Raw genomic sequence first — 22,552 nt, 5'->3', positions numbered from 1 at the left:
CTGGCTTGCAAGCTCCATTTATTACCAATAGCTTTTTTCCAAGAGAATAGAGCTACAGTTGACTCCTTCCTGTACGTTGCGTTTCTAATTTAGACCCAGGTCTAAGAATTTTAATTGGATTCCTTTGATATAGCGAGGGTTGGCAAATGGAATTTTGTATCTCCTCTAAAATAAAACCACATCGGTTTTGTGTGGGTTAACACCCAGTCCACACTGATCAGCCCAAAGTATTACTCTGTCCAAGGCATTTTGTAAGAGTTCTTTTAAGGTGTTAAGATGCTTTCCTGAAACTGCTATAGCAACGTCATCTGAAGTCATCCGCATTCAGACTAGTTAGGATTTCATTGACCACTAGGTTCCAGAGGAGAGGGGATAGACCACCACCTTGCGGTGTCAACAACAAATAGCGTTTGAGAGTTTGAAGGACAGCATCCTAAAAGCAACTCGGCTGGCGCATTTTGATGTGTCTCTCCCCATTATTTTGGCAACAGATGCCTCAAGTTATGGCATTGGCGCAGTCATTTCCCATCGGTTTCCAGATGGTTCGGAGCGGCCGATTGCATTTGCCTCCAAGACTTTGGACTGCCATCAGAAACTCTATAGTCAAATAGAGAAGGAGGCGTTGTCGATTATTTTCGGTGTCAAAAAATTTCATTGTTACCTGTATGGCCGTATTTTCGAGCTGCAGACGGATCACAAGCCTCTAACGGCGATATTCAACCCGAGTAAGCAGATTCCCGAAATGACTATGCGACGTCTTCGGAACTGGGCTTATATTTTGATGGCTTACAGATACCAAATAAAGTATCGACCTACAGCGAAACATGCCAACGCAGACGCTTTGTCACGACTTCCAATTGGGCCAGATGTGTCTTTCGACGAACAAGATAATAATTTGCATAAAGTAAACACTTTAATTCTGGAAGATTTAGACACCACTTCAATAAATGCAACAGTCATTGGAAATCTTACTAAGAATGATAAATTGTTAAATAAAGTTTCTTCGTACATCAAGAAAGGGTGGCCGGTTAAACTGGCGAGCAACGAAAAGGAGCTGAAACCATTTTTCGAACGTAAGTTAGCTCTTTCTTTATTTAATAACGTGATTCTCTTGACTTCAGATTATGATCGTGTCATTATTCCGGAAGCTCTGCAGTCCAGAGCATTGAAATATATTCATGAAGGTCATTGGGGCTGTTCGCGTATGAAGCAGTTAGCAAGGCGGTATATCTGGTTTCCAGATATGGACAAGCAGATCGAGAAATTGGTAGCTAACTGCGTCATATGCCAAACATCAGCATCTAATCCGAAAAAAGAATACGTGAATTGGCAACCAGCAGAAAATCCTTGGGAAAGGATCCATTTGGATTTTGCGGGTCCATTCTTCAATAAAATGTGGCTGATTTGCGTGGATTCTTTCTCCAAGTTTCCATTCGTGGTATCACTTTCGTCGGTGACTTCTGAGTCTACAATAAGAGCTTTACAGATGATTTTCGCCATTGAAGGACTTCCAAAGACGATAGTGACGGACAATGGTACGCAATTCACCGCTCAGGTTTTTGAAGAATTTTGCCACTACCATTCCATACAACATTGGAGAACAGCACCATTTCATCCTGCTTCTAACGGTCAGGCCGAAAGGTTCGTGCGAACATTTAAAGAAGCGTTTAAGAAGATTTTCGAAGAGGAGAAGAATACTGATGTTGCAGTCAACGTGTTTCTCTCGACATATAGAGCAACACCGAATCCTATTTCACAAAAGTCTCCAGCGGAGCTGTTGCACGGACGACAACATAGGAACCTGCTTTCGTGTTTTCTACCGAACCAACATAAAATGTCTTTTTCAAGACAAAAACCCAAATTCCAACCAAATCAAAAAGTTCTAGCCAGACAATACAGGAAGTCTAAGAAGTGGTGCAATGGAGTTATTACTAGCGTGTTGGGTAGTAACATGTATGGTATCCAAACTGATCGAGGATACATAAGGCGTCATCAAAACCAATTACGGTTATTGAAGCATCAACCTGAAGCAGACTCGACTTTGATTGGAAGTTCAGAAACTTCACCAAGTTCTAAACAAGATTCAATGGAAGGTAATGTTAATTTAAATAACCATGAATTTTCTTCATCTTTTAGACAAAAAAATGATGATAGTTCATCTGAAAATATGGAAATTGAACCGAAGCAGGAATCATTTGAACAAGTCACCCAACCAACTTCAGAAGTGCACCAGCACGCTTCCAATCATGTGGATATGGATTCACCAGCTGGTCCACTCGAACTAAGAAGATCCAAACGACCTAAAAAGGCTCCTGTACGGTTCCCTCAAGGATGCTAAGTGCTTACATCCTTTGTAATTGTAGCGGAGGAGATGTTGTAATCGCAACCTTAATATTAAATATTATAATCACTGTACTTGTCATTGACTTACTCTGAATTTATATATGTACCTATTTTGACATTAAAACTTTATTCTGAATTACGAAGTCTTGGTGTTCACCTCTACTTATTAGAGGGACGTATGCCATGTGAAATAAATCTCGTGGTCGAGGAAGTGGATGACGATTGCATACGATTTGTGGATTCACCGTTGTTTTAAAATCGCCACAAATCCGTATCCCACCATTAGCCTTTTCGACGATCACCACCGGTGCGGCCCATTGAGTGCGCTGAACCCAGGACAAAATTCCCTCGGCCACCAAGCGATCTAGTTCTTTTTTCGTTCCATCTAAGAGAGCATAGGGAATTTGACGATGACGTACAAACTTTGGCACTGCACCGTCCTTCAATTCCAAGTGAGCTTGAAAGGATGTGCACTTGCCTAGCCCCGATGAAAAAAGTCTGCCGTACTTCTTGCATAACGTCTCAATGCTGTTGAGAAGAAAATCATTAGATTTAATTTGTAAAATAGAGTGTTGAACCTTTAAGCTGAAAGCTTTAAACCAATCTAGTCCCAATATGTTCGCACCAGAGCCATCAACTACGAGCAAATTCATATTATGTGTGGAATTTTCGTATGTCACCTGCACAGCCAGTTCTCCTTTTAACCTTAGTGGTGTTCCACCGTATGCTTGGAGAGACTTGGTTGTAGCACAGCGCTTTGGTTGCCCCAATTTCTGGAATCCTTCTAATCCAACTAGCGAACAAGATGCCCCCGTGTCAACCTGGAATCTCATCGGGCACCCATTGACAACGACATCCACCATAATCCACGGCCTTGATTCAGCTTTCACCATCGCACATTCATGTGACGCAACGACTTCACTAAAATGAATTTGTTCAATTGAATTAGCTGTATATTTACCGCTTGATTTTATTTTGTCTCTTCTGTTTGACTTGTGCTTTTTGTTTCGTTTTGAATTTACCGTACTAGCATTCCCATCGTTCACACTCATCAAACAAACAGCTGCTATATGCCCAATTTTTTTGCATTTATGGCAAACAGTTTTATTGTGACGACAATCGCTTCTCTGGTGATTCACAAAACAGCTGGGACAAGATTTTCTCGCTGAATCGGATTGTGTGCGCGACTGAGAACATCCCTTTGAGGTCGATAATGCATTTACCTCCATCTCATTATTGTTCTCTTTGATCGCCGAAAATGTTTTTTGTGTTGTCTCGTATGCAGTGGCTATATCCAACACATCTTTTAACTCTGGGTCAATCTTTTGTAAAGCTTGCGTTCGAACAGTGTCATGCGGAGTATAGAGAACAATGATGTCACGAATCATGTTATCTACGTACGATTCTGAACACGTTTCTTTTGGACAAGAAAACTTACAGTTGCGTGCCACACCTCGAAGATCAGCAACCCAATCGGCATACGTTTGCCCTGGCTTCATCGAAGTTTTGTGAAATTGATATCTGGCAGCTAGAACATGAATTTTGGACACGAGATGCTCACTAAGCTTCTCCGTTAGCTCTTTGAACGACTTTGTAGATAAGTCTTCTCCCCCATAGAGCTTCTGAAGAGTTTCAAAGTTATCACTTCCAATCCAAGAAAGGAAAAATGCGCGCTTTTGTTTATCCTCTGAAACTCCACACGCCTCGAAATGTTGCTCCAACTGCTTCAAGTAGGTTTTCCAGTTTTCATCTTTTTTGTAAGCCGGAAAAGGCTGAACAACTGACATACCTGAACTGCCCACAACTGTGCCCCGCGTGTTTGTCTCCATCCATGATTTCTGAGCCTCCAAAATCTGTGCCATCCAATCATTTTGTGATTTTAAAATAGCTTCCAAGGTTGCTTTGTCCATCGTTTTATCTTACCCTTTGGTAATTTCCTTGAATTATCGCAATTTGTGGTTCGAAATTTAGAAAAAAAAATCCTCGTCGCCAAATGATAAGTAGAGGTGAACACCAAGACTTCGTAATTCAGAATAAAGTTTTAATGTCAAAATAGGTACATATATAAATTCAGAGTAAGTCAATGACAAGTACAGTGATTATAATATATAATATTAAGGTTGCGATTACAACACTCTACTTACAAATCGTCTGCCAGAAGAGTTGCCCAGTTTTGAGTTAATTATTCTGCTAGTCAAGATTAAATTAATCAACTCCCGAACCGAACTTTCTATATTTAGTGATGTTAGTGCAGATGTCATTACAGATGTGTCCACCTTGTTAAAGGCACCTTCGATGTCAAGGAAAGCAACCATAGTGAACTCTTTATGATGGAGGGAATATTCGACAGTGCGTACTAAGGTGTGTAGCGCTGTTTCCACCGATTTACCTTTACAGTAGGCATGTTGAGACGAAGACAGAAGTCTTGTATCAATTCTTATGGATATCAATCAAACTTTCGAAGGTCTTAAGAAGGAATAATGATAGACTTATAGGTCGTAGAGCTTTAGGATTGACTTGCGAGTATTTACCTGTTTTGGGTATAAAAACAACTTTAGCTTCTCTTTATGCCGAGGGAATATGGACAGGTAAAGATATCTGGTAAAAATTGCCTCAAGGATTGGTGCGATTATCAGCTTGGCGTCACTGGATTAGTTGAAATAGTTGAAAGAATTTTTCGTAACCTTGGGGGTTCATAAGGTTCTTCCATCGTGCCACAGAAGGATCGCCAAGAAGATCGCTTGGATTTCCTTAGTGCCTTCTTGTAAATTCTTAGGGATCCTTTGTAAGAATCCCAGTGAGAGGCTATTCTTGCGGCTTTGGCTCAGTTGAAGAGTTTCCTGCATTCTTTTCTGAGCGAATCCTCTTATTTGTTTAAGTGGTCAAGCAATTTCTAGCAATCTGTTCGTAGCTAAGGTTAGGTCATTGACTTTTTTGTCAAGTTCATTAGCGTTAGAGTTCCTGTATGAAGCCCAGTCAGTTTTCCGATAATTTCGAAAAGTCAATGGACTAGGGTTTTCATCCACATTGATATTGAACTGCATATATCTATGATCAGAGTGTTCTTTAGATACTTTCCAGTGTCAGAGACAAGAGTTATGTCTAAGACTTCTTGTCGAGTTTTGGTGATGAAGGATTGTTCATTTGCAACATTACTTAGTAAGAGGTTAGTACTAAGAATATAATCAAAAAGAGACTCACCTCTGTCGTTGATATTCGTTCAAGAATGGTAAAAGTTTCCAAATAAAAGTATATATCCAAATACTTTTTTTCTCGAAGTTTAGTAACAATCATTAGAACTTCAAAAATTTTAATTTTTTTTTAGTATTTTTTTGTCAAAAAATACTATTTTATAGTGACAAAATAAAAATAGACAAAAAATAAGTTATTGAACTTTTTCTTCTTCTCATCTTAGGTCAAATTAAAATTATAATATTTTGATTTTGTTGTAACTCGTTTTTCTACATTACTTGTTCAAGTTTTTTAAGATTTTATATTCGCACTTATAGAACGCGAGATATAATGCGGATGATTTTTAATGTTCAACAACAAAAAATATGTCTGTTTAATGATGAATACAAATTGAATTCATTTTTAAAAATTTTACTATTGTCATTTAAAGTCGAATCCTCCATAATAATTGTGGTTTAACTTTATTAAGTATTTTCGGTTTCAAGAAAAGTTATGAAACAACATCACCAACAACAAAGATCCCTTCATCAAGAAGTTCTGCAGCCCACCAACAACACAAAAACGAAAACTTAAACATTTGGAAATCTACCCTTTTTCGTGACAAGCTGTCACAATACCACTTTATTAATTTAAAATCACTATCGACAGTGGTGTCATTTGTGGGGTAAATATTTTCTTACTCCAAAAATTTTAAGGCTCCTTGACCCTAATCAAAATGCCCTTGCTCACTTCCTAATAAGCAAAATGCTATTATTGCTTAATTCAATTAAAACATTTTCAAATTCAATTTATTTTCAAATCAAAACATTTGTTTTCCTTAAAATTACAGATTTGTTCAATGTAATTTCAATTTCTCAATAATAAATAATTATAAATGACAGACAGTCTTGCTTAAGAGCAAACAACCATCATACGCAATTAAACTAGTTATAGCTACATCTATTGGTAGTGTAACAACACCCTTAACATCAAACTTCAAACTACTATACGACATTTTAATGATCACATTCGCATGGAGTAGTGCTAATTATATTGCAGTCTGTAATTATTATCTGTTATTATTGTACAATAGAGGAAGTTTCATTGAAATTGAAACAAGACAATCCCCACACCTCACCCTTACCAAATATATGTAGCTACTAGAAATTTCGAACAAGGGTTGGCCTTGTCGACAACTTCAATGACATTTATGACGTTTGTGTTGTTTTCTTATTCAGGAATGGTTTAATAATGGTTTTTCTTATGGGATTCAACTCCTGATTAGTCTCATTCCTGTTTTTATTTATAATTCATAGAATTGAAAGTTATAAATAAAATTGATAGATTCATTGTGACTCTTTCAAGCTGACTCATTTCGACGTTTCGTCATTTTATCTCGTTCCAACTTGGTAGTTTAAAAGAGACAGGAAACTAAAGCAGACATTTTTAATTTTTCTTTCGATAAGTAACAACGGGACAAAATGAGGAAATGTCAAAACATGAATCATCAAGCGTGAACTCCGCCTTAAACTAGTTGCTGTCAAACGATGTCTTATGTCATGCAAGAAATAATGACTTTAAATAGTATATATGTAAATTACCCAGGTTTAATTTTCAATTTGATTTGAGTTCATCATTGTTGACGTTGATTTCTAAATAAAAAACCTACACGTTTCTTTGAAATTTTTTAATGATTGTGTTAACTTTTGACGTGACGGCGATGGTCGGTGGAGGGCGTCAGTTTGCCTTAAGCTTTTTGTGGCTTTAATTAGAAATTTTTATTATTGTGTTTATTCAAGTTTTTGTTATGCTCGCACTTATTTTATTCTTTGAGCCTTTTCATTGTGTTTATTTTTGTGTGTGTAAGGAAAAAGGATCTGCAGCCTGGTGTTTTATTGATATAATTTAAGGATTCTTTATGTTATAACTTGGAATTTTAATTGCTTACAATTGGGTTTATTTGTCTCATTTATCGTTTGTTTTGTATACGTTTTTCGGGTCAGAAAATTTCTATGGAAATAATATTTAATTGTTTAATTTTGTTTTGGGATATTTTTTTGTTTTTGTTTTTGGCTTAAGAATTTTTATGCGAAAAGTATAAGAAAATATTCAAATATTAATGAGATGTCGGATTTAATCTTTTCCAAAAAGATTTAGATACAAATAACAAAAAAATAACATTAAATGAGAGCTGAAAGTATGGCTATAAATAAAATTGAACATTTAAAGAAACAAGCAGGTATTAGCTTAGTCGACGATTCGCCATCAGTAGCTAATTTATATTTCTTGTTTAACCTAATAAGATCTTAATTTCGCCATTTTGAAATCATATATCAAATTTGTATTCATATTTATTAACGATGCAAAAAGTTTAATTTCCTTTTAGTAAGCCCAGAAAAATTAATAACGTGTTAGTTTTTTGTTTAAGTTTGCAACACTATTTAAACTGAGGACCATTTTGTCAGTTATCAAGTGATAAATTTTAAATTTGGTTTGGCACTTCAACGTGAATAGACTGAAGCCCAAACAACGCTTTCTTATAATTTCACGTTAACAACCCTCGCATTTTTAATAAGCGCACACTCAAGTGGATTTTAGACACAGTGTTAGCATTAGGAAAGGTACATAGGTATACAACCTAGAAGCGCGAGTATTTTGGATGAACTGTTTAAGGGAAATAATGCAACTGGCTATTCCTCTAGAGCATACATCGTTAAAATAACGGCAAAAATAAGATGTTCAAGCGACGTAAAGCAATTAACGATGAAATTATCAACCATCAATTTAAATGCTTTACGTCCAATATTGTCTAAGAGGCTTATGTAAGTTGAAGGAGAATCAACCCAGAGATGCGAGTTATACTCAAGCTTTGGACATCTATAAGTCTTGTAGATAACCCCCAGATCAGAGGGCGGGATAAATTTCTTGCATCGCCTTAGAAAACCCAAACATCTTAATGCAATTTAAATGACATCGCGTATGTGATAGTTTCACAAGTGTTAAATGGTCTTATTTATGCAAGTTCCATCCATGGAAAGTAGCGAGGGTGGTATACCACGCTTTAAGACATCACCGGGTTTCCAAAGCATTAAATTTCATTCTTTTTTTTCCATTGTACAACGCTGTTTAAGTCGGAATTTAATGAGCTAATCACAATTTGTCGTTGAAGTTCCACATTCAAAAAAGCGGGATGTGAGTCTGAAAACGAATATGAAAAGCTAAGAATACTACCGTCAGCGAAACAAAGGTCATTAATAAAAATGAGAAAGAGTTTAGAAGATAAAACAGAGCACTGAGGTACACCAGTATTTTTTTTGTGGTTTTGAGACTTGAACCAATCCAAAACTATTTGTATTGAACGCTCCGAAAGGTAATCTAATCACAAATCTAATAAAAGAGGGATTCATGCAAACCGAAAGCACGAATTTTAGATTAGAGAACCTATCAAATCCTTTTGAAATGTGAATAATAAAGAAAATTACTTTCTCTAAAACAATGTAAGGATTTGCTCGGCCGTTCGGCAAGAAGAACCATGAAATCACTAGTGGACCTATTGCTGCGCAAGCCGTATTGTCGGTTATTAAGAAGCTTTCGATCTATTCAAGATATTTCTTGGAAAGAAGAGACTAAAGTGCAATAGGTTGGTAAACATTGGGTAAGGAAGATTTGCCTGTTTTGGGAATGGGCTGGACAAATGTTGTTTTCCATCCACTCGGAGCCAGACCTGCACAGTATGACAAATTAAAAAGCTAACGCAGTGGTTTCGCCAGAGTTAAAAAATATCTATTCAGAACAATAGCAGAGACAACATCAGGGCCAGCAGACTCTTGCCACAGTACGAGTGCTTAGTACTAAGAACTCTTGCCACAGTACGAGTGAGAAAAAAGATTGATCCCATAGAGTCACTAACGCTCTCGAGTACAGGTGGAGTCCTAACACTCACTGGCAGCGTTGAACTGTCTCAACTGGAGCTCATTAACAAGAAGTGTAGGAACCAAGGAAGACGAAGAACTCCTCATGTTTTTATTTTACAGATTTGCCTCCAATATCATGTAAACTACAGCCGCTTGGTTATTTTTAGTGGGGATACATATGCGCAGTTCATTGCCTACGACGATAAGCCCAAAACGATTGACCACTTGGAGCACAACATTGTTTGTAGAGTTATTGTGAACAAAAGTTGAAAATTGGCGCAGGAGCCAGCATTGCAATGCATTGGTGGCAATATTCGTCAGTTGAGGTTTTTTGTTAAATTAAAATTTAAAGTCATGAACCCTTCGCTGTCTCAGTTAAACGATTGGTGTTGAGAACATACCAAATTTGTCTTTGTTAAATCCTGAATGATTCTTGAAAAAATTCCAATACGAAAAAGATTTCCAAGCTCTCAAAAAAACATGAATGCTGAGTGGTTTACTTTAAAACGTTTAAATAATTGATTTCAAAGCCTTTCATTCCTAAACTTAAATGTTTGATCTTTTTAACCTTTTTTTTGAGAAAATTTGTTGGAAATCTACAAAGCTGCACAAAATTTCATAAATCTTCACCTACTAATTGTATTCATTTTGAAAACAAAACATTGGTTAAAATGTTTCCTGTGCAGTTCAATGTTCAATACATATATTTTCCAAAATCATCAGCACTCTCAGTCTCAACTCAAATCCAAAAGCAATCATCTCTGCATTTGCAAGAATATAAGATAACCCAAATGCAAATTATTAATTGTAACACTGCTCGAATGACCAGTCACAGTCATATCCCTCAGGAGTACTCTTAATGTCCTCGTTTCATAACATTTTATGTCCTTTATTGGCGTGTCTGTCATTACAGTAGGAAATAACTTTCCATTCAATGATTTCCTACTCCATAACCTCCTGCCATGCCACCACCACCACCGCCGACCAGGCCGGATCGCTTTTGCAATTGGGACATAAGGAAAGAACTTCTTCATCATAAAGTAGGTTCTAAACTAAATGGCGGCAGCAGAAACCGAAAAAAAAATGACGTTTACCCCCTGAAGGTAAGAGAACAAACATATATACTTTTGTAATAAAAATGAAAACCAAGGACCAGAAGGACATTGAAAGAATATAATATAACTCTTGTGCAGTTCCTTCCGGGATAACGACCGACGACGAAGGTATATCTTCCTACCTATGGAAGAGGCAGCAATGGCACAATCAGTGGTGGTCAGGTTTTATTTTTACACACTGCAGGATTGCAAGATGAAAAAAAAAAATAAAAAACCATAATAAAAATAATTCAACTTTGTCTCTGTCATTTGCAAACAGAAGATAGAAGACAGAAGACAGAGGAACTATAAGAACGAACAAAAGTCGTTTAAAAGAATGATAGAGATTTTGCTGAGAAGTTGCTTTAGTGGCAATTATTTCAATGGGACAATAATGATGGTAATTTGAATTGTCTTGTTCCTATACACACATAAAGAAGGTACCTCCGTAAACTGACTACTGCGACTTCTATAAGGATCTATAAGGAGCAACTTATTTTTTTAACTGCTAATTGAAGAAGAAGAAGACAAAATAATAAAACACACTGTAGGCTTTCTGTCTGGATTCTGGAATTGACTGCTCGAAGGATGTTTTGTTTTTTGTTGTTGTGAAGAATTTACAACATCAACTAGCGAAAGAACTAACTTTATGAAAAAATCTCATTACACTCGTTTTCATCAAGCCCTCTGTTTGGATATAAACGAGTATACAGTATGAGCATATGGAGATATAAACACAACACAGGCTTTTAAGTTTTATAAACTAATTTTCTAACAAATTAAGCACAAATTTCATGGGGAATAGAAATGCATCTGAACAGAAACTCTCTCTCTCTCCTTCAAGCCGTGCCGCTTCTGCCACCCGGAGGCTGTTTGTCGTCATCTAAATACTTAAAATCCACTCAGGTTGCAATATACTTTCAACACATACATATATGTTCTGTACATACAACGTACAGAAATAACGGTACATGCCTTTTCTCTCAACTTCAAAACTTCAAGTGGAAGTTTTTGAAGTGTCCTTTATGTGTTGAAGTTATGCGAGGATGTGATATGAAACTATAGGAGATGTGATGTTAACTTACGTAGGGTCTGGAAAATGTTCTCAAATTCAAAGTAATATGCACTCAGAAGCTATATCATTAAGAAAAGCACGAAACTTCCCTTCCATACAGAACAAAAATTGACAAACAAAAATTTTCAAATGTCACATGAAGTTTGCTGAAGCCTGAAAAAAACCTGAATTTGAATTCTTAACCGTCATTTTGTTGACATGTTTGAAAAGTGATTTCGAATAGATTTTTTTAAGGAATATGTAAGAAACCTTGGAAAACTAAACTAAACAAAACCATTGAACTTTGGTTAAACTTTTAAAACAAGATTTAAATTTAAGCACTTAACTAATTTTCAGCTAAAAAATCAATAATTGAATCAAGGAAAAAAGTGTTGGCGATAAAACAGAACCTTGTGGTACATTTGATTGCATTGACGGGATATCAAACTGTAGTGATTTTGACTTCACTGATACGGGCATAAGGCTTTTGAATTTTGATGCATGTCAAAGGCACTGATAAAAACTGAAAAAAAAAAATGGAGGGAACACAGAACCCTGCGGTACCCTGTTTAAGTTGGTCTTACGTTCGACTTCAATGTTTTCAAGGATTTTTTTTTGGGAAAACCTCTCATTAGTCTACAGTCTTTTAAAAACAAAACCTGATTTTGGTGGCACTTTTGACCTTTTGTAAGCACTGATACGAATCCTGATAATCCAGTTTGATAACATGAGTCGTTTTTCTCTATTTGAAAAGGTGAGAAATGTTCAAATTGAGTGCTCAACTTAAAAACACTTACCTTTGAGCAGGTAATTTATTTTCAAGAATTTTATCAAAAATCTTCTTGTAAATCATCACGTATAAGGAATTATCGGACCCATTTATAAAGTCCCAAGGATAAAGTAATTAAAATAAATGATCATGCTCATCTCTTTGTTGAAATATACAGACGTGTATCGTGTCGATTTACTGTAAGTATCTGTTCTGCATATAAAAAGTAATTCATATATTTCGAAAAAATAAAACCAAGAGTTTTTCTTTCCTTTTCAACATTTGCGTTGCATCAACACGCTAGCTGATGGATAAAGTGGGTGATTGAGCATATACTTCCTTTAAGAGTAAACACTTTACTGAGTGACAGGTCAGATGTCTTTTTTTGCTGCTGGTATTGTTGTTGTTTTTCATTGTTGTTGTTGTTAAAGGTAGATTGTTGTTCCAGAGATGATTTTCTGAAAAATGCACGCAATAATGGAGTGAAAAATTTTCAAATTTGCATTTAAATAAACTCTTCCTTCCTTCGTATGTGCTATATGAACGGAACGTGCGTCCTTCAGTAGAGTGTAATTTATTAAGTGCATGGAAGCGAAATGCAATTACATACTTCATGGTGATGATAATGGTGATGCTGATGTTGGCTTGACGGACGGTTTTCATTCTACATGTGAGTTTTAATTTTTTAAAGTTAAAACAAAAAACAGAAGAGAATAATGTTGTTGTTTTGATACAAAAACATAGAGATCTCGTTTTAAAAAATGCAATCTAAGCTTGGTAGTTTTGGCTTATGTCAGAAACTACAAGCCTTTAGGAACTGGCGTTTGGCGTAAGTATTTTTAACTTCCCATAGGAAGTTATTGTAATCGGTCCGATTTATCGAATTACAAATTTTGACATTTTCCGACGTTTCAAGGTCCCTAGAGTCGAAATAAAAGATTTTTAGAGAGATGTCGGTGCGTACGTGTGTACGTACGTTCGCGATGTTGTTTTGTCATCCATACCTCAAGAACCAGTAGAGATATCGACTTCAAATAAATGTTATTATACATATAATAATGCAGAAAGGAATCTCAAACTAATTTATGGGCTATTTTCTTACCACATCACTTTAAAAAAAAAAGGTGACAAATTTGGTTAACCCTAAATATTTCACAAACCAAAACAAATATGTTTTGAAAACAATTCCAATAAACAGTTTTTGAAAAAAAAACTGAAAACAAATATATTTCTCAGGTCTTAAATTTTACAAACAAAAAACGATTTAAAATCGAAAACAATATAGTGCCACGAAGAATAACGCTTAAAAAACCTGGTAAAATTATGATAAAAATCGCATTGACAGTTTTTTTTTATTAAAAATGAAATCCCAAAAAAAACATCACTAAAATTTGGTAAACATTGATTTTCGACTCAAATATATTTTGAAAAATCTCAAGTATTGGCTTCAAATTAATTGTGACCTATAAAAAATATTCTCTTTGAAATTCTGTAAAATTTGTATAAAAATGTACAAAAAATATTACGCAAATTTATTAAAAATTGATGTTCGGTTCTCTATATCTCTTAAACAATAAAAGATTTTGACTTTAAATTAATTTCATTCATCCAATTTGTATTTTTTTATTTAAGAAATAAAAACTTTTAATACAATTTTTAAGAAATGCTACTAAAATTTTCAAAAAATTTGTTTTCGACTACAAATTTTGTTTACAAAAATAGATTTCGAAATCAAACAATTTCATTATATGCAAAATATTGTTGGTAATTTTTTATTCAAGTGACAAACTTTTTAAGAAAACACGTAAACCTACAAACTTTTAAGAAAGACAAATTGACAGACGTGATTTGAAGTTATCAGCGTGGGTCGGACCCCAGCCTCTTTTTTTTAATTCAGGATGACACTCAAACCTATAAATTTAAAAATACTGAAAACTATATTTTTCGTAAGCAGAATTGACATTTTTTTGTTTGGGCATAACATAAAAAGCAAGTCCGTCTTATAGTTTTACCATTTAGATCCTTTCTTTTTTATAAAAATGTTTCTTTGAAGCAATGGGTTGTGGAGAAAGTAGGTCCAATAATCCTTCAGCAAACTGCTCTCTAAATTTTCGAATTTGCATTACACTTTTTGTGGATTTTTTGTAAACTAAAAAAGCATTTACAACTGCCATTCCCAGCAAAAATTCAATGGCAACTTTCCTACACCATTTTAGACCTCTTCTCAGTGCCGTAGCATTCAATACTAGCAAGGGGCCTTTCACGATTTCCCTGGCGTTTGTTTATTCTCCTGCCTCTACTGGTGGATGGAATATTTGGGTCAGGAATCGATTGCTCAGATACAGGAGTTTGTTTTGTCGATAACATCCTGACCTCTCGGGTGTCCTTCCACTTAGAACAACAATGCCATTTGCTTCCTCACGTGCTACCATTTTTCCTCTCTTTAGATTTGCATTCATAACCTCTTTTGGGTAGAATTTATATATAAAAATCGTTAGTAAATAGAGTGCGACCTTTTCCTTTCAATAAAGAACTTAGTTTTTTACAAACATTTTTTGCCGAACTAACTTCTCTAACACCTGTTGACCTTTTGCCGGAGTAAATTTTAGTAGACCAAGTAAAACCTTCAGTCCAGCAAAGTTTGAATAACTTAACACCATAAGGATGAGCTTTGTTTGGTATATACTGTCGTGAACTAGCCTGGCTCTCCAAGGAATTACCGTTTCATCTATGGCCATATTTTCGTCGGGTATAAGCACAATCTGAAACTTCGTCTGCAGCATGTCCAGAAGAGGTTTTAGCTTTCCAATTCTATCTCCTGCCGCTACGGAGGTATTGTCAGTAAAATAAATGAAGTTCAGAAGAAGCTGGAAACGATTTCTGGGTATAGTTTTAGCAGGAATGCCAAAATTGTAAATATTTTGTGTTCGGCCAATATTCTTCCAACAATCTCACCTTTACGAGGCTCATCCCTAGTAAAAGTTCGATGAAATTTCTTATCTCTGTGGCTTTTGTGGGAACCCATTTCTTTTTTCTGATGCATGAGTTATTGGAACGCTATGTATTTGCTGCTATACATGCCAATTTGTTTCCAAAACTATAAGGTGTATATTCAAGACAGCTGATAGTTAATAAGGCACGTCTATTAGGAAACCGGACCTTCCAGTGAAAGTAAAGGTTTGTTGGCGGGAAGAATACTTCATCCAGCGTACGTTGTCACTTGTACCAATCAAGGTTGGTGTTTCCTCGGTTTCTTCAAGCATTTCTTCCTCATCACTTTCTAGAATTTCCGCACCAACCGCGTTCAAATCTTTATGTTTCGAATCGGTATCTGAGTTAGGATCATCGTTTGGTAGCCAATTATCATCAAAGTCCAAATCGTCGCTTGAAGAATCTTGTTCACTTTCTTGCATTTCTGGTTCCCTTACCACCTCATTTTCATTCAAATTTTGTCTTTGCATTTGCAAACCTATAACTGTACGGAAAATAGTATTGACAACTTGCGCAATCAATTATGTAACACTTACTAAAAACACAGGAGATAATACAAGACAACACGAAGAAACTACTGTCGTACGTTTTTGTGCGACGTGGCTCCAACGAGTATAATTTATTTTATGGGGCCACGCCGGCTGGCCTCCGTACGAAAACGTGTGATACACAAATACCGTTTAAATTTCACAGTTATGATGACAAAAAAGGTGGAATTAGTTGGACATTTTTTTGTAAGTACTAACATACAGAAAAATGAAAAAAAAAAATGCTTTGGAATGGCGTAAGCCATAATGTTACTATCGCTTGGTAGTCAATGTGTTAAGGAACCTCAATATGTACGCTATCCATAAACAACTTTTAAGCTTTATTTCTTTAAAATTTGCAAATTTTTAGTACCTATCATTTTTTGAAGATTTGTATTTGTATCAAAGAACAGCGATTGGATTTTTAGGAAAATAACCTTATATTAACAATAATATTTCGTATAGAATGAAATAATTTGGAAATCGAAACTTTCATTTATTCTCGAAAATTTTTAAAAATTTTGTGCATTTTTTGTACAGGTTTTTATTTTCGTAAAGAGCACAGTCAATTTGAATTTTCTATTAATTTTACCAGATTTCAAAAGCGTATACAATTATTTTGGACGTAAAACCACCTTTTTTTGATTTGAAGTCAGCAGCGTTATTCGTTCGATTGATATTTTGGTTCAAGGAAATTTGTTCACTTTTTATAAATTGCTATAGTAAAAAATCAACAATCAAATTTTTTTTAAAGTCCTTTCATCATAATTCGATGTTATTTGTTATCTGTCAAAAATAAAATAAGTATTATTATTTGAAATCGTATTTTCTGCTAGTTGAAAAAAAAGGATGCCGAACGTATGGAGTCTCGAATTTCGAGGGACCTTGAAACGTCTTGTTTCCATCCCTGACAACAATACTCGCACACAGGAATGGTTGAGAGTTGTCATTCGCAAGGTCCTAGTTCACAAACGAACTGTTGCGCCACCCAATTTTTTTTTTTTGAAACGTCGATATATTTTAACATTGTTAATTTGACGAATCGGACCAATTAATTAATTCCAATAAGAAGTTACAAATTTAATTATAAGTTCGTTGTACCTTCAACACTAAAAAAATTATAAACAAAAGTATCAACGTTATCACAAGGACTTCAATTTGGTTCTTCGGTTTCCATGATCTTGTTATAATTTCTTAAAAAAAGAAATCATTATCTGCACAATTCTTCACAGAAAATGTCCAACTGAAATAAATTGGGTTGAATTACATTACACAGAAGGATAGACTTGCACTAGTGTTTTTCAATTATGACTCTAGACGATTCAATCAAGCTACCTGGACAAAAAGCCAACTAGGAGTTTTATGGACCATTGGGTATTTGGTAGAAATTTAAACTCTTCGTTGATTTCATTTTTTCATTCAAAAAGCCTCATTTTCTACCAGTCTGTAGTTATAATCGTAAATGTCCGTTAATTTTCAATTTCCTTATAGGTCCCTCAAAAGTAAAATATTCCAAACTCCATCTGCCTTCCCATAGAAGAACAAAAACAAAAAGAAGAACAAAAAAAAAAAAAAACAATTTACAATATCTCATCTTTTCAGTAAACAACTTCCCCATTTTCTACCCTTCAAACCTACCTCGAAAATTCATTTCAAAAGCATATGAAATTTTTTTTTACTACCAATTTCCTTCATAAGCAACGCCATGCCAGTTCTCATATAAATATACCACATAACTTATACCAACCAATTAATTAATTGATGCACTTGTTTACAAAATATAAAAACAAAATTCTTACAAACACCGCGCGTTAAACCTTAGAACATTAATAAAACAGCAGGATATTTTTCATTAACTTTGTAATAAAATTTTCACAACAACCAACTTCCTCCCCCACCAGCCCTTTCTTCTCCGCTATCATCGAAACCATCAACACAACACAAACGTTGTGGTACAGCTAGGTGCGGTAGATTGTCGGTGTGACTAAAGCAAATAGGTATAAATCAATAATAACAGATCCTTGCCATCAGAAGCATACCGATACGTAACGCAAAACAGGAATTTTCGGCTCGTACTCGGTGGCGTATACTCAATGGAAATATGTGAAAAATTTTACATTTTCCAATACCATAAGGAATGCGCTACTCCTCTGCGCTGCTGCTGCCACTGCTGCTGTTGTTGGTTGATGGTTGAATCGAACGGTAGGTCGTTTAATTTTATGCATGTGATTTAAAGGACCTTTGTTGTGGCATAACGACAGCGAGATTTGATTTGTTCCAGCAGCGGGATGGTAACACAGAAAACAGAATTCACAATTACTCTCCCTCCCTTAACTCAGTCTGTGATATGTAAGGTTACAATGTGGGGCTGAAAACACGCAAACAACCTCTAAAATGGAAATTGTGAAAAATGGTTTATGTGAATTTTCTTCGATTTTCCTTACGAACCGAACAGAACTCAAGAAAAAAAAGAATCCTTCGAGTTACGAGGATACACTTTACAACACATAGCCTGTTCTCATGTTACCTAAATGCATTATATCCGTGGCAAGACAAATAACCACTTTCAGTTTATTACATTTAAACATGCATGTTGCTGGTTCTTGGTTGCTACTGGTGCTGGTGCTGCTGCTTATGTTCCCATAAACATCCAGAGGGAAGGGAACGACGACAACGAGGACGAACGAAACGACAAAGTCATCCTTGAAAAACTTTATCTAAATATGGGTGAAATTTTAATGTGGTCTGGTTGGTGAACTGCTGAACTGGGAACTGGAGTGTGAAGATGGAGAAGCATTAGAGTGAAAGCAACTTGCTATTATTTGAAGCATATACTCTCCTGCATCCAGCGTACAACATAAGCATTCACTCCAACTCAACGAATATGGTGTGTGCTGGTTTCAAGCGTTTCAGGGATGTGGAGCTGAGTTGAGTTGATTCTCTGCTTTACTTTCGCGACCGAAGTTTTTAACAATTTCGATTGTTTCAAATACGATAAGGGGAGCGTACGTCGTCGTTCGCTTAAAACGGGATATAAGGATGCTGGTTTGAAGGAACATTTTAGAATGGCAGGAAGATTTATTTTCATAACGTCATTTGCATTGAACTCAATTATATTGAAGTGATAGTACAATACGAGTAAAATAGTTGATGATGGTCCTTTTTTTGGTGGTGGGAGGGATGATAATGGTGTGGATTGTAGTTTGAACTACATTTTATATGTATACATAGTTTCATCGATTGAAAGTAATAATTGAACAAAATTGAGTTTGAAGTGCAAATCAAACAAATCCCTATCCACTTCATATTCGACGACGACGAGTGTGTAGCTTTAATTTGTTTGTCTTTCTGAAAATTACTTGAGTTTTTGGTACTTCATTAGCGTGGATGTTAGGAATTCGAATTAAATTAAGTTTTAATTGGGATTTTGGGTTTTGAAAAGTTAAACACATGATTTGTTGAAAATTATTTGAAAAATTTATTTAAAAGTTTTAAATGATTTTGATTTATATGAAAAATGGAATTATAGTAAGAAAAAATGAAATTTATAAAATTCGTGAATAAGGATTACATCATAACTTTTTGATTTTAAATAAATGGTTTTGATGTGATCTGATTTTAAATTTTGTTTTTCTTTTCACCCAACTAAAAACAGTCACAGTGAACATAGAAATTCAAAAAATAAATTGTATGAACTAGAGCTCTTTTTTGTCTGTCCTATAGTAAACTAAACACTTTTCAAAATCTCAAAATTCGTTTCCCTAATTTAAGCCTTTAAGATTAACATTTAGTACTCGCCTACGATACTTTAATTTTCTAGTAGTGTAGACGTAAGCTTTGATTTTTGTTTCTTTAAATTTGTATAACTCAGGTTTTTTCGCTCGTCAAAAGTGTTTACTGCAGTTAATACTTAAGCCTTATCAAAAGGGTAGTACGGGACACTTACTCTTTTTTTTGTTCATACATTTCTTACTTTTGTGGCGATATCTTGAAATTGTCAAAATCTAAAAAGTAGAAACAGTGTTAAACACGATAAAGTAAATGTGTTTAGCAATATTATAAACAAATTTATTTAGTACAAACAAATTGCTAGAATCTAGCAGCTTAGATTTATAATTGACGAGATGTTATTGGTTAAAGTTATCGATATTTTGTATAAAAATAAAAAATTAAATTAGGTGGCGTAACGGTAAGTTGAAAAGTGAGGCCTATTGAATTAGAACTCTCAACCTTTGCTGTGTGGGAGCACTGTTGTCAGGCATGGTGGCGACCTACAGTTTCAAGCTGGATCCAAACAAATTCACGACAAAAATTACTCTTGGAGGATTTGTCAATTCCTCGCAAGAGGCAGTACCGTCGAAAAAAAATGTAGGGATTAAACCCAAGAGCTCCAGCATGACGCTTAAATACACTTTCTTTTTTTTAATAAACTTTAAGTTAAACTATAAAACTTCTCTTTTACTTTAATTTAATTTTATTAATTTTTGTATTTCTTAGAACATTAAAAAAACTTATTTCAATACTTTTTTTTACTTAAACACTACTTAAAATTCGGTAATTAAATTAAAACTTAAAACTTAAACTACCTATAAACTCCTTAAAACTTAAACAACCACAGCAGCAAATCCATCGCGACTGCCAACTATCAAAAGCCGATTAAAGCCACCAAAACTGGTTCTCCTGCTTCACCCTATCAGTTCGGTACCATTCGGACACAGCCCTACTGAACCTACGGAGCTCTTCTCCGTCTTGTGTCATGACGTACCGATTGTACAGTAGTCGCCTATTCACGGTTTTTCGTCTGATGTGGTAGATTAGCGAAGCTTCCAATCTATCCTGTATCAGATCGCATCTGTCTAAAAATAGGAATGCCTCTGGTGGAATGAAACCGTTTAAGCTTACACTTTCAAAATTCTCGTCGTACGGATAGAACGCCCCGAAAATTAAATTGTTGGTCGAAGACATTGCTCTTATAATGTTACCTCGAACGAGTTTTGTCACGAAATTGTCAGTTCTGTTGATTGGAGCCCCGTTGTATAGGACCTCGTTGGAATAGTAATGCACGTAAGAAGATTCCGCTGTTCAATATAATCCCGTACAGCGTCATAAACAATGTCGCTCGAACACCCGAAACTTCTCCATCTGGGAAGGAGCAACGTTGAACCACACAGGATAACCATAAAAGATCCAATTAAAACATCGGCCGTATAAGGGCCATGTAGTAAATTACCTTCACTCTGGGGTCAAGCCGACTGCTAAAAACAGCCGTTTCGTCAGAGCGAAAGCTCCTCTTGCCCTGGTCAGAGCAGCATTTATATGTCTGTCGAAATATAAATACTGATCTAACCAGATACCGAGGTACTTCACTACTTTTTTGTTTGCTAATGTTTGCTATGACCATCTTGCGTCAATTCTTGCACGTATCACTCGTGGCTCTAGCCAACGGAGTTCGGAACAGAATTGTCTCTGACTTCTGCACATTTATTTTCAGTTTCCAGTCGTCGCAATATCGCTGATTCTTGTCGAAATCACGCTGCAAGAGAATTCTACCCAATTGCCTTTGTAAGACTACCTATCAGATCGCTGATGTAAATGCTGAAGATAATCGGCGAATTCACCGCTCCCTGTTAAAGAACCATTTTTAATTAGGAATGTTTCAGTAGAAGGTACATTGCCACTTTTGAGAACAAACTTTCTACCGTTAAGCATATCATAAAGTATATACAACAATGGCGTGCTTATGCCAAGCCTGCTCAGTTTTAGGTAAGGACCCTCTAACCATACGGTGTCAAAGGCCTTTTCCAAATTAACCAGAACAGCACCTATGACTTGATGTTTTGATTTATTCCATTGGATATCAGAAACGAGTATAGACGCATCATGAATTGTGTATTGACCCGCCTTGAACCCGAACTGTTTATCCGGAATTATATTGTTTTCCGCAGCCCACTTAGTCAGAGCCCTATTTATGATCTTTTCGAAAACTTTGCTGATGCTCGGAAGACGACTTATCGACCGAAGATTTGACGGGTTGGAGTTGTCCTTTCCCTTTTTCGGGAGAGGATGAACCACAGCGGTCTTCCAATGCACTGGATAGTATGCATTATTCAGTACATTATTAAATTATTTAATCGGCACCTGCTCACTTTTTGTTTTTTATTGAGTTCAAGATGAGCTGGACCTCAACATTCGTCATTAACAAGGGACTTGGTATCGTTTGCTTAGCGGTTATGGCATTTGCCAAGGAATCGTCATTGAACCGCATTTCTCAGATCGCCATTGTGTCATATCATTTCGAAGGTAAAATTGATTAAGTAGGGCTCTGTTTTCCAGGTCATGGTTGGGGTGAGTGCTAACATTCACCTTGCACACTTGCGGAAGGCAGCTCCCACTGCCTGCACTTTTTCCTTCGGATCTTTAATTATGTAAAAGTCATCGTCAAAGATGGATTCTTTTGGATCTATTTGTGCTGTCCTGAGTACGTCTCTGTTCTCTTCGGTTCTTTGGAGTTTCAGACTCGGAAGGTCATTATCGTTCTTTTTCTTGAATATCTTGTTGATTTTAGGGAACATACTAGGGTCACTGGAATTAACTGACCGGAGCTTGCGGTCCCAGTACTTATTTATTGATAACCTGTAGTTCCCCTTAATCAATAGATTGAAATTTTGTATTGATGACTTCAGTGTCCT

The 22,552-nt window shown here is 35.7% G+C and overlaps 2 protein-coding genes across 2 annotated transcripts; one reads left to right on the top strand and one right to left on the bottom strand.

Moving 5' to 3' along the window:
• Nucleotides 1-742: 742 nt before the first annotated feature.
• On the top strand, nt 743-2,338 carry LOC129948987 (uncharacterized protein K02A2.6-like). Its single transcript, XM_056060157.1, has 3 exons — nt 743-1,073; nt 1,122-2,093; nt 2,223-2,338. The coding sequence occupies exons 1-3, from the start codon at nt 743-745 to the stop codon at nt 2,336-2,338; spliced, it is 1,419 nt and encodes a 472-aa protein (XP_055916132.1).
• A 112-nt stretch (nt 2,339-2,450) lies between these two features.
• On the bottom strand, nt 2,451-4,253 carry LOC129948986 (uncharacterized protein K02A2.6-like). Its single transcript, XM_056060155.1, has one exon. The coding sequence runs from the start codon at nt 4,251-4,253 to the stop codon at nt 2,451-2,453; it is 1,803 nt and encodes a 600-aa protein (XP_055916130.1).
• Nucleotides 4,254-22,552: the final 18,299 nt, after the last annotated feature.

The sequence above is a fragment of the Eupeodes corollae genome, chromosome 3 (genome assembly GCF_945859685.1).
Source record: "Eupeodes corollae chromosome 3, idEupCoro1.1, whole genome shotgun sequence".
Taxonomy (NCBI): domain Eukaryota; kingdom Metazoa; phylum Arthropoda; class Insecta; order Diptera; family Syrphidae; genus Eupeodes; species Eupeodes corollae.
This window is presented reverse-complemented; position numbering and strand designations above follow the sequence as displayed.